The following is a 13,649-nucleotide window of genomic DNA, read 5'->3' on the forward strand; positions in this document are numbered from 1 at the left end:
ACTCCAGAGGCGGGTGGTCAGGGCCAGCAAGGCCTTCTCTGCTGGCCTTAACATAATCAGAAAATACAACTACCGCTGTCGCACATGCGCAGAACATACACTTTTGCCGACAGTCTCTTTGGTGTGTACGAGGCATTTTTTCCCTAGAGACGTGGCCAGACTACACTGGACTGCCCTACGCTTGACAGTCGGCGTGGTGTGTCAAGGCTTTAACAGTACACGGTCAGATCCCTGTGGTGTATACATAACCTTAAAGTAGTTATTCCGAGGTGGATTCATTCAAACATGCTTCACTAAAGGCCTATGAGTAAAATGCACGGCCCGCCACTGTCAGACTCTCTCCAAGGGAACATCAGCGTCCCGCCCTGCTCGTGAAAGGTGGTGCATGACACAAGAGAAAAAACACCCTAATCTTTCCATCAACCTGACGTGTACCAACTCACAACGAGGTCCGGGTCCATTGAGCCAATCCATAGCATCCTCGCCCAAGCTCGAGTGTATAAGAAATGACTGTTTCTGTGCTTCTGGCGTCAGTTGGTAGGCTGTATCTGAGAGTTCCTAATTTACAGTCGCTGACCTAGAGTTATGTACCGTATTCTCCTTCTGTTGTTAGAATTAACAAATGTCCACTTAACAGTTTTCTTTCTTGTTCTCTTTGAGGTCAAAACAACGAACGCACGGGAATACCAGCGGGAAGCTGGACTCCCAATAGTACCCACTGTCATTTGGTGTAGTACTAGAAAGTGCCGCTCCTAGTTACTCCTTAGTTGTGCTGGGGACCTCACCATTTATGTGGCACCATAAAATGTAGGCATAATTGGGGATAAGAAACAAATCATTTGTTCTTATCCATAACAAACACATTGCTTGTTGCTTGTTCTCGTAAGATAATGTGAGACAAGCATACCCTTGTCCACAGTTGATCCTCCCCTTTTTTGTTTTCGTCTGCAGCCATATGGTATTGACGAGGCACCAACATTGTTACTGGATCAGGCTACTTCAATTCCAGCCCCAAGCAGAGGTTAGTGTGTGTTTTAACTGGACTGTAATTAGACTTCAATGGTAAGGGCTATTGACAATGAAGGTTCTGTCTGGTGATGATGGTATCTGATTCAATTCAATTCAATTCAATTTTATTTAAAGTGTCTTATCATAACAAAGTTATCTCAAGACACTATACAGTTGAAGTAAGACTATTGTTGATTAAGGAAAAATAGATCCCAGCAATTCAACAAAGAGCAAGAAGCGAAACACTGTACAGTGAGTTATGGTGAGGAAAAACTTCCTTTTAGAAGGCAGAAACCTCGAGCGGAACCTGACTCATTGTTGACGGCCTGCAGCTTTGACCGGCTGGGAGGAAGGATGGGGGGGTAGACAGATGGATAAGGAGAGGAGTGAGGGAAATTATAGTGAGAAAAAAAGAGGAGAGTGTAGGAGAGTCCATGGAGGTGCTGGAGAGAACTCGGGATCTGATGACGTGGTGAAGATCCTGGATCAGCAGCAGCTCTGGAGGTGGAGCCCTGGGGCTCCGGGAGAGAAATAAAAAGGTGTTGATTTAAACTGCACAGTGATGAATGTAATGCAGAAAAGAAGGATATACAGAGCTCGGTGTCTAAAACTCCTCCAGCATTCTCAGCCTATAGCAGCTAAGATAAACAGTCAAGTTAGTTATAGGCTTTATCGAAAAGTAAGGTTTTAAGATTGTTTTTAAACATAGAGAGGGTGTCTGCCCTCCGGACTGAAGCCGGTAGTTGGTTCCACAGCAGAGGGGCTTGAAAACTGAAGGCCCTGGATCCAAATCTACATTTAGAGATTTGTGGTATAACTAATAGATCAGAGTTTAAGGATCGTAAGGTCCTAGAGGGTTGGTAAGTTTGGATTAAATCTTTAATCTATGTTGGTGCTAGACCATGTAAGAATTCAAACGGTGCAAAGAGCCTTATTTTTTACATGTCATGAAACATTCAACTCACATTAACTTTGAAGGTTCACTAAACCAAATGAAATGGGCTCTGTCGACTTTCTTCAACATTCTTATGTGTTCTCAACATAGACTCAAAAACAACACACATCTTTGCATGGAGGTAATATTTTGACCTTTAATAAACAACATAACAGAGAGACATGGAAATCAAAATGTCACATCACAGTAAGATAGAGGTTGCTACTGCTGAGAGCTCCTTGTCTTCACATTCGTGAGAATCTCATTCCAGTTCAGATGAGATTTTAGAAACACTTTGAGGCAGTGTGGCATTGTTTGACCTTGGATTTTGAAGTCTAATACAAATGTAATAAAACAAGAAGAGTCCTTGAGTCTGTTAGTGTTGCATAAGGAGCATTCATGCACCCCATATCGGCTTCTCTGCTCACTGATGACAGTGTTCCGAGGATGACTGTCATCATCCATGATGGACAGTAGTTTGTCAAGTGATCTCCTCTCTGCAACTGTTAACACTGAGTCCAGCTTCATGCCAACCACAGAGCCAGCCCTTCTGATCAACCTGTTGACATTCCTCTTGGAAAACCAGAAAGTTATTGACTGTTGCTGTGGAGCTCCTGGAGAGGCTGCCATTCTCTTACAGCGCCTTGTGTGTATGATATGTATTATCTAGTCTCATCTATTATCTAGACTGTAACTGTTAACAGTTTGCAAAACAGGGTTCATTTTTGTCAAGATAAACTGTCGTGCAGCCCAGATAAAAACACATGCCAGTTTGGACACGCACATCAGGTATGTTGAAGCTCATTTCCAAAGCTGAAAATATAACACAGACAGACATAAATAAAATATGCGATCACGTAAAATCCAACTTCAAAATTTAACACAAATGATTTAATCACATCAATCAATGAATCTATAAATTCCTTGACCTTAAGATTATTCTACATTGGTGTTAATTCAAGTCCGACAGAGCCATAAGAAGCTACACAGGTTAAACCACATTATTTAGAATCAATCACAACATTCACAAGTGGGTGACTAATGCAACATGAAAGCACATTCACAGTTTGACATAACACTAAAAACAGTCTTAGGCACTTCATGTGTGAGAAAAGGCTTTTTCATTACGGAAACACAAAAAGAGTCATGTTAATATCCTCAGGCATCTGAACCTAGAGGCTACTTGAGCGGTCATTTACTGGGCCATCTAGATATTTCACTGTAAAGCTCATTAAGCTTCTGTTACATTCATATGGATTCAACATGGTGTATAATTTGATCTCCATTCCATATATATGTCTTTTACACGTTGTGTTTAAGAATATAGCTTAAGTAGAGAAGTGGATTATTATCCACTACATTACTATTACACCATCATTTTATTAATATATCCATTTAGAAAAAACATTTTTAATTTTTCGTAGGAAAGCAGCAAATGTCAAGCAGGACTAGTGAGATAACAATGGCAGCACTAATCTTTCCACATGGACTAAGAAGCATTTGCAGGTTGTATAAAAGTACTGTTATTAAAGGCAAATAAATGGTGATGCAAGTACAAACATGCAAGCAATTACACTTTAATAAGAATTCACTGAATTCAACAATGATTGCAACTGGAAATGATTACCAGTTGGCAGGAGTCAGAACCTTTCGGTTGAAAACCTTTACATTTTTATAACTTTGACTGAATCCTGTTAATGCTTGAGGAAAAACAGATTAATAAAGAAAAAAATCAGAGGCTCAACAATGAAATGCTCTGACGCTGTATAATACAAATACTATTGACATTTGAAAGACTAAACCCAAATAGATTTGTGAAATACAGTATTTTTTAAAGTTTGACGTGTTTTTGAACTTTTGAAGTGGAAAAATTGAAGGTTTAACTCAGCCCTGGACAACCAAAGGCAACACGTGGTCTTATATAAACATGAACATCAACGCAAGAACAAATATATATTTCCAACTTGATCTGAAACAAAAACAGTAAAAAACACTTGTCAGACTTCTCACTGGCATCAAGTTGGGTCATGTAGTCTTGGATCACTTTCCAAAACATGAGAATAGAACCTAGAACGGTTGGCATGAGTGCCTCATCGGAAGTCAGAGGCCGGTGAGGTCAACAATCGCCTTGATAAAGATGGTATCGTCACGAATGTAGGAGTTTTTGGAGTCCAGCTTCGGAAGGGGACAAAAGAGGGGGCAACCGCTTGCAATGTTCATGTCACTGACTGGTCTCTGGAAGGAGGAAGAGGAGATGTCTGGCCGGAAAGCATCAATGATGTGCTCCCTGCTGTTCTGGTCCAGCAACATCAGTGTGACCTGTGGGGAGAAAACATAATTATATTAAAGCAGCATCAAACAAGATTGAATATATTTGTTTATGGCTCCCCCCAGTGTTATGACAGTATAATTGTTGTGAAAAATCCATCTTATTCTAGAAAGTCTCTACTTAGGTCAGTTATTAACAAATTTGTTTTGTTTATTAATAAAGTTGGGCAACATGTGATAGCTTAGATGTAATTAATTTATTATACAGTATTTATTCGTTTACTCGTTTAGAAAGTTCTACCTTGTAAATACTCAAAAGGGAAACAAGCTATAATAAAACCCAAGTTTTCTTTTAAAACAAATCTGTTACCTTTTGATTGAAAGGCCATTTAAGAAGAGCATCACTGTGTCCTCTCATGACAACGAAGAAAAGGGACAAGTGTGTCCCTCGGCCAGTGCCATCACCATTCAAGTAGATCCTCAAGCACATCTTGTAGCCATATTTACTAGTGTAAAAGGCTGAAAAGGTGACGGTGGATGCATTTATTTTCCATGTGAAACTTGAAACAGGAGTTTTTTGTTCATTTATCATAAATATATTCTCTTACCAGGAGAAAACATAGCAGGGGCGCGACCAGCTACAGCATCCTGCCTTTTCTTTGAGAAATCTGATATTTTCCAAACAAAGATGCCATCATATGTGGCTGCAGACATCTCCCTCAATCTCCCCTCCATCTCCACAATCGTCAGGTCCCTTAGACTCACAGTCCTCTCTAGCTGACGCACCTGCAGGATACAAGGGTGAGCAAGTGTTTTAATGTCAAGTATAATTATTATTCTCACGGTACACTCGGATTTCCTCTCTTCATACCTTATTGCTAAGAATCTCAATCTTGTCTTGGTCAAGTCGGTGCTGGCGGTTGTAGGCCTCCATGGTGGTACAAGAACGTTCCATCTCTCGATTGAGGACGCACACAATGTTTTCAAATGTGTTGACTTTAACTTCAAGTTCCTTGCAGCGCTTGCCCAGCTCTGTCACCTTGCTCTTCTCACTATGTAGTTGCAGCTCCAGGGCTGCACACATGGCACTGGGCATTGGAGTGAAGGAAGTGGTCATCGTAGGAGCACAGGCTCCCTGCATTGGGCTTCCGCCCAGCTGGCTCATCTTAAGCTCCAGGTCTCTCATGGACTGGTGAAGCTCTTGCAGCTTGTGGCTGGCTACTTCCAAACTCTGAGGCTGCAGACTCTCCAGACTCACCTTGATCCCCATGATGAAGTGCAGCAGCAGGTTCAAATGCTCGTATGAACACTGTTGCTCATGGTCATGGAGCTTCTCCTTCTCAACCTTTGTGTGAAGGAGAAAGAGAAAAACAGAGGAAGACAATCATGGGGTACCAATGCTATGAAGATAAAAGACCATCATCCACAAGGACCACAGTTGTGTATATGCCTTTGAGACTTACACTATACTTAGTTATAAACATATAATTTAAAGATGGATTGACTTCTTCTCGGGCATAACAAAATGGACACAAACTCTGCTCCTTTGGTTTTTAGCACCAGGAAGGGCGAGAAAAAAATACAACCAACCTAAACACAGTTTACACATGTTGACAAAATTGTTGCTACCTCTCGTTTAATAAAAGAAAGCCCCACAGTGGTCACCTAAATCTGAGAAAAGTATTAATAAATAGTATTTTTGAATATTGTTTTTGAACCATGGTCAAGTTTGACGGGTGTCTTGTCCAGACCAAGTTTTAGCATCTTACACAGATGTTCAATAGGATTTACATCAGGGCTCATGGAAGGCCACTTCAGAATAGTACATCTTTTTCCTCCAAGCCATTCTTGGAGGAAAGGGTTATTATCCTGTTGCAAGACCAAGGACCTATGAACGAGACTCTTTGGAAAATCTTGATAGCCTTAAGATTTCTTCGTACTGATTCAAGACAGCCTGTGCCAATGCAGCCCACAGACATAAAATGTTCTTTATGTCTAACAACAAGGTCTTTTGATTCATTTTTACTTCTGTGAACAAAGAGCTGCTGTGCCTTGCTAGACTATTCTACATACAGTTTGGCAAATTCCAGGCTAGCTTTTTCATTAGCCGTTTACAGCAATTGGGTTCAACTTGGTAGTAAGTCCATAGTCAATTTGAGGTTTTCATTAGTTGTAAGCCATGGACATCAAAATTATATCTAATTAATGCTTGAAATACTCCCATCAGTATGTGTGAATGGCTGTCAAAAGCACTACCGAATTTCCCCTCGTGGGACTAATAAGGGATTCTAAAAAAAAAAAAAAAAATAATAATAATAATATTATAATTTCTGGAATAAACAGACAATTGCAAGATATACATTTTTTTCTAGTTTCACCTGTAGTCAAAGGAACATCAAGTTTCTTGTAGATGGCATCATAGCTTTTCCATTTAATATTAGTGTCAATCATTTTCATTAAATGACTTACTTACTTCTAATCTATTGAGACAACTCTCTCCTTTATTTCCTCTGATCGATGTATAGTGTGGTACACAACATGTCACCAAACAGCACAGTGACTACTTGTAACCCTATGAAGGCCCACTGACTGATTACAAGTTTGTAGAGACCTGTGATGGTATTTAGATGACACAACTTATTGAACTAGTCCCTATGGTCTCTAGGGGTACCATCATTTTGATTCCAGTTATTTATGTGACCATTGTGTGTTTTTCTTTCATTAAACAACATGTACTGACATTATTTTCCACATATGTATTTATAGAAAAATCTAAAAATACATTTTTTGCAGGCAAAAGATGAATGTCCACAAAAGGTCAAGGATCAAACTAGAGTTGATATCTAGCTCAAAATATGACATTTCAAATGAGGTCCAAAGAGCAGTGTTGAGCAGTTCCCCACTCTGCAGTAATAGCAGACTGATTTATCACTGGCCAAACAATATATTTGTAGGAAAGTTTTCTGCATTTTAAACAGGACAGTGAGCCAATTCAAGCGCTGAAGCAGCAGTATGATTCAGCTCATTTACTTCCTGTATTATGGAAATCAATAAAACAGAGATATACATATATAACATTCTTGGGAATACTGATTGTTTACTTGACTTTGGGCTTTTTCATTTATATTTTGAGAGAATATGACCACATTTTGATGTGAAAATTAAAGACGAAAAGATTTGACTCTAGCACCAAGCTAGAAATGTGGCTCATAGGAAACAAGCTCAAAAAGTTATAGCTCTGCTATAAGAGAGACAGAGTAAGCATCATTGTCCTTTTATTATTCTACATTTATGAAGTATTCCTTCATACAACTTTTGAAACAGCTATTTTCTGCCTAAAGCAGCATACCAAAAAGATCTTAAGAACTGCTGCTGGAGGTCATCTTGAAATCTAGGGCATTTGTAGATTAATAATACAACTAATTTGAATGTACTTGAGCATTCACAGAACCATAGTTATAAGAAGTTATAACTTGGGTTTCTACTTCATGCATGCGCCCCACACGCTGCTCAGCATTTGAAGCAACAGAAGGAACGCGACATGTTCAGAGTGCCTCTGTGCTCTGCAGTCATGTTGAAGATTATTCATCTTTGGCAAAAGTCAAAGAAGAGGGTCAGGAAGGCAGCAACACAAATTTCTTCAGCAGAGGCCTTTGACCTTTAGGTCAAATTACTTTGCCACCCAGCTTGCGGCACACAACCTGCTGCTTCGTAAGCAAGCACCAGGTCAGAGCATTTTGGACAGAAGGCGGGGTTCAAACGTAGTGTAACAGATGACTCCTCAACACTCAACGAGATGCAATTAGGCCTGATCAAGAAATCACACATCTCGCCACCACGTTTCGCTGACACCAAAGCTAGCAGAAGAGCCACTTTGCAGGACAGCTTGTCCAGCGGGACCTGCTCTTTCGGATCAGAACAAAGTCCTGTGAGCACCTGAGTGCTCAACGTAGAAAAGCGTGAGGGTGAAAACTGAGCAGAAAACTGGCCAAAACCGACCAAAGTCAACGTGCCTTCTGCTTGGTGCAGGACCATGGGCCTTCCGCTACCAATTGAACCAGGAGGGGGAACCAGTGCGCCGTCAGAGCATCCGGGGCCACTACAAAGCGGTAGAAGGAGGTGCTGTGGTGGGAAGGTGTAAAGAAGCCAGAGTGGCCAGACTGGATGGGCTAGGGTGTCCTCCCCCAGAGGAGGGTTGTCGCAGGGAGAACCACTGTGAAGCCTGAAAATTCTTCCTGCTTGCAAAGAAGTCTGGTTCAAACCTGCTCCACAGCTAGTTTGTTACCGTCGCTGATAATGCCCACTCGTCGCGACGCAAGCCCAATGAGAGTTTCAACTTTTATCAATCTTTGAGAGAGAACACAGGTTTGTTAAAGGGAAGTGAGGCCTTTTATAGAGGCAACCTACTGCCCCTTGCTGGGTGGCAATGCATCAAACTTTTCACTGACCAGTTAGAGCCTCGAGAGGTAACCCATAGCGACAGCCTCTAGAGGGTGTAAGCACGCATGAAGAAGAACCCTAGTGAATTTGTTCTGTCACTGTTACTTTCATATCAATAGCATGACATTTTAGTGATGGCCTGGAGTCTAAATAGAGTTTTCCAATAAAATATATGAATTGGTCAAACAATTTTATTTATTTTCTCAATTCTTTAACATTTGCTAGAATGCTCCTTTCTGAAAATTAGGCACAGGTTTCTTACACTGTTATTGGTTGACTTATTATAGTCCTTTTTATTATGAAATTCTTTCATTAGAAAATGTGGCTATGCTCACTGGAGATGAACGCCTTTTAGCGATAACCAGACCAACCCATAAAAGGTTATAATATAATTTATTATTGTTATTAATATAAAAAAGTTTCGACCTCCAAGGGATTCGTTTTATAAATAAGGCAGGGCATGATTACCGCTGGCTGGAGGAGGATTAAAGCCCATTAATGCGTCATAATGAGTTTTCCTCTCGTCAGCTCCCGTTCACCAAGTTTTCAGACAAGGATATCCCAAACATCCTTAAGATCTTCTGTAATACTTGACCTCTAAAGTGTATGATTATTGAGTTGAATTTACAAATAAAATGCTTAATTATTAACATTTACAATTACGTGTTCATTAAATAAAGGTTTGTTCTGGTGTTACATTTATGAGAGAATAGCTCAAAAGTTATAAAACTTTCTATATGGGTGTATGTCTATATGAAATAAACAGAATCATGTACAAATGTACCGGGTGATGATTCTACTTAGTTACTCTTGATCTCAACATGTAAATACATATTTTTTAACATATTCAGGTCTTTGAAGATTGTAAAATACGTACACAAATATTACCTTAAAACAGGCAACTTTAGCCAGTAACTACCAAATGGTCAAATAGCAAGAGCAGAATAGAAAAACAAAATCGCACAAAACAATATGGCGCTTACAATAGATGAAGAACACTATATGTAAATATTCACCAAGTTCACTTCAATTTATCAGTTTCCCTTTTGGCACAGCAACTTTTCTCCCATATAAGCTATGCTTGTTGCAGCGATGGCAATAAAACCTCTCACATTGGTTTGAAATCATATACAGTATGTGTTAATGTGTAGTGACACGAGAAACCAAGTGAATATTTTTCATATAGTGGATGCACATATGCAGCAATGAAAAGTGTAATAACTGCAGAACTATTTACACGACCCCTTGCCAAATTTCCCAAAAAGTTTCAGCACTTATATAATCCTGCAGTTATTAAAGAAAGCTTTCAGCACTCACAGCAAATGATAGAAATGTCTACTTACAGACGTATTGCAGCCAACAACATGAAATCTGCATGGAGCTTTACATTTACTGCAGAACTTAATATGGTCCACATACTGCAAAACAAAACAAAAATGAAAGAAGCTAATGATACTTGGAAGAATGTCATCCCCAGCCTGGCAAAAGAGCAAATGAGCCAGTGTGAGCTACCTTTTCTCTGGGGATCTTTTTCTTTGCACAGCCTTCGCAAATCATCGGATACTTGGGACAAATTTCATCATGAGCCTAAAAAAAAGCAGTAATGGTACAGAAGTAACATAATGAAAGACTATTGCCTATCTTTCACACCCTTTGACATGCATTTGTGTTTGTGTCTTTGTTATATTGATATGGAATACGGTAGTGATGTTTGATGCTTCAATTATGTTAGTGGTTTGTGCTTCAACACTGAGCAGAAATGTTTCCTTTTTAAAAGGAATTGCATCATGAAAAAGCAAAACAGAGGTATTGTCTAGTAAAGAAGTTGTTGTTTTGGGTCTGTGGATCAACATGCATGAGAAAGATGAAATAAACTGTCGATGCATTTGGTAAGATGGGGATATCTGAAATCATCCCAATGAGAAACTTTATTTGAGCAGTAAGATGGTTGTAATGTCACAAAATACATATTCCAACTCCGATCAGTGTGACTGTTCGGTCAACTAACTGACTAAAAATTAGTATTTATTATTGCAGTCACTCTTGACTTCAACTGTAAGGTTAATGTCATCCAACTTATGAACTTTAAGCATTCCTCATTTGACCCAAAAAAGACTGACAGACAGAAAGATAGACAAACACCGCTATGATTTAGTCTATAGGAGGAAAAAAAACTTCATAAAATAATTACATTTAGTAATGTCAAGGTTTTTAATTGCATCCATCATGTTATTTACAAATGCTAGAATTATTCAAAGTAAACATAAACCAAATACAAGTACAAATTCGAACTTCTTTGTCTTTATCGTACCAGCTAATATCTTACTTTAAAGGGTACTTTATTCAATGTACCTTCCAGACTCTTCGAATAACATACCCCGGTTTGATAAATGGCCGTCTCACCTTGATGTTCTTAAGCAGGAAGGGTTCTTTACAATATTTACAGTTGAGTGTCCTCTCAGGACATTCCCGCTCATTGTGGCGTTCCTGCTCATTCGCCCTCATCAGCTCTTTACAGGAAGGACACAAGATGATCATGAAGTCACAATGACCCTCGTGGCTCGCCTGTGGACCACAACCATAAACTTAGTTTGTTAATGTTAGCACACGAGGTCATCAGAGACTAGCCACAGAATAAAATAAACAATGATCAGGTATCTGACATCAGATTACATACAGATTAAATGTTCTTCTTCATTCAACATAGGAACATTCCTGAGTAGTTGGGAGATCTTCCACTAGGGATGGTCTGGTGAAGCTTCATGAAGCAGTGTGATCATTTTCAGAGCTCACTAGATGGCTCTGCACTTCTATCTTCCTTTGTCTTGAGCAACTGTTCTAACGAATCATCACATCATTTTTAAACGTTTTTACAATGGGAACACTAACCAATTACTAAGGCATAAATGACCATCACCCATAATCACCAGGTGATGTCACTGTAGTAAGCCGTAAAGCATTTTAAAGCATTTTTTATCAATTTCAGATACATGTTGACGCTTCAAAGAAGGAATCGCACCTTTACACATACAATGGATTTATACAGTACTGTAATATTTGAGTCACCTCAAACTCTTTGATGGTTCCTGTCCATGTGCATCCTTCATTGGGACAGACAGCAGTCAGAGCCTCTACCTCTCTGCGAGCAGCATTGTCTGGAAAAGCCTGTAAAGGTCAATCAAAACAATGTTACTCATAATTCATTTTTTCATTTCATTTATTAACTGGAAAATTCTCAATGCTTGGAAGGTCAGCAGTGCTGAATTTGAATGACGTAAGACTGGTTGTCCTAGAAAGTATCTTGTTGATCAAATATTTGTATTATTTTTTTATGCATTCACTTAAGCACAAGTACTTCTTGGTCAGTGTAGAAAAAAGTCAGAATCAGAAATTTGTATTGTCAGTGTTGTAAAAACAACATATTTTTGTGGTGGCAGTATGAATAAAAAAAAAAAAATAAGAACACAAAATAAGCAATAGAAAAACAGAATAAAGCACCAAGGCAGACATTCTGCAGCACCCAATTCATAACTTCAACTAATGTGTGTGTATGTATTACTATATATTACTATATATATATAGAAGTAGTGAGCATTTTGAAATGTCTTTTTAGACCTTATTTAGACCGAATTTAACTATTCTGATTTTATTCAACAAATGATCACTTTGTGACAATTTCAGGTGCATGAATGTCAAGAGTATCATCAGCTGGTTGCTAAAACAGAGAGACTTTTTCTGTATAAAACTGTTCACGTACACCACCCTGCTGCAGGATAGAGGTGGGCTCTTCATATAGGTCTTCTTTGATACAGGCATCGCATTTCTGGGGTCCAGAGCTGAAACAAAGATGGGAAATGTTTCATACATGTATCATACAATCAACGTATGTGGTTATGAATTATATTAAGATATGACAATTTTAATGTACCATGTATACGTTTTTTTTAAATGTTATATATTGTTATATGACATTTTTTTAATACAATTTTGTTGTTGTTTTTAAAAAAAAAATGTGTAGAAATACTAGAAAGTTTTCTCACAAAGTACAATCCATTTTAATCAATATGATAAGATGAGACAATTAGGTTAATGTTTACAGTTCTGAATGTATTTTTGCGTTAGTGGTAATGTAATAAATAAATACTTATGGCGGAAATATCTTGCGACCTTAGGTGTCCCAACCAGAACATCATCCAATATTATTTGCATTGTTCACACACCTCATCATGACACTACCTTTATTTCTAGTGTTCAATGTTTCCAATCAGGTAGGTTTTTGACATTTTATTTTGTCAGATCCTTCCACCAGAAGCGTCACCTGTCAGCACCACACGACACCTTGGACATGACTGACACAGCTAGCTCGCTAGCACCACTCACCTGACTATCTTGTTGAAGCAGAACGAGCAGAAACGATGGCCACACTGGGCTTGCAGAGGCCTTCGGAGGATTTTGAGACACGCGTTGCACAAATGCTTGTCTTCGTGGTTGTTGGCGAGAATTTTCTTTGGGAAGCCAGGTTTGTTTCCTTCCAGGGAAGATGGTGGAGACGGCTCCGGTGCAGCCATTATCACCCGAGATATTGGGGGTTCTTAGAGGGGTGTGTTCGAAACAGCGAACGTTGCCATGGAGCCTTTCAAGCACATTGTTCCACAATAATTCTGTTATATATATATTTATTTTTTTAGAAATTCTGAGATTACAGGCGCCAATATTGTATCGTATCCTTGATCTTAAACCTGCAACGACTTGACGGTCCTGACTTCACCAGGTGGCGCAAATTCGTCTGCACTGTATTGTCCTGCAACATCACCAGCGAGAGAAGGCCTGTGATTGGCTTTCAAAGAAGCATCGAACCCCACAGACTCGCAACTGATGTAACCGGAAATGGTGTTGGATCTTTCAGAATAAATCAAAACAAGTTCAGGGTGACCATCGTACGCTTACATAGATCAACCCTGATGACGTTTAACGATTGATTTACACTTTGGCCTGTCAG

The 13,649-nt window shown here is 39.2% G+C and overlaps 1 protein-coding gene across 2 annotated transcripts; it reads right to left on the reverse strand.

Annotated features, from left to right (window-relative positions):
- Window positions 1-2,131: 2,131 nt before the first annotated feature.
- Window positions 2,132-13,431, reverse strand: LOC148088580 (TNF receptor-associated factor 2-like). Of its 2 annotated transcripts, XM_087797929.1 has the most exons (10): window positions 13,031-13,431; window positions 12,408-12,486; window positions 11,717-11,815; window positions 11,054-11,215; window positions 10,163-10,237; window positions 9,994-10,068; window positions 5,082-5,555; window positions 4,819-4,996; window positions 4,581-4,729; window positions 2,132-4,261 (listed from the first exon to the last, which is right to left on the reverse strand). In XM_087797929.1, exons 1-10 carry the CDS (start codon window positions 13,216-13,218, stop codon window positions 4,043-4,045), a joined length of 1,698 nt encoding a protein of 565 aa, XP_087654055.1. In that variant the 5' UTR covers window positions 13,219-13,431; the 3' UTR covers window positions 2,132-4,042. The 2 variants fall into 2 exon arrangements, with proteins under 2 accessions (XP_087654055.1, XP_087654063.1); XM_087797937.1 differs by lacking the exon at window positions 9,994-10,068.
- Window positions 13,432-13,649: the final 218 nt, after the last annotated feature.

Source organism: Callionymus lyra, chromosome 1, assembly GCF_982586985.1.
Source record: "Callionymus lyra chromosome 1, fCalLyr1.hap1.1, whole genome shotgun sequence".
In the NCBI taxonomy this organism is placed as follows: domain Eukaryota; kingdom Metazoa; phylum Chordata; class Actinopteri; order Syngnathiformes; family Callionymidae; genus Callionymus; species Callionymus lyra.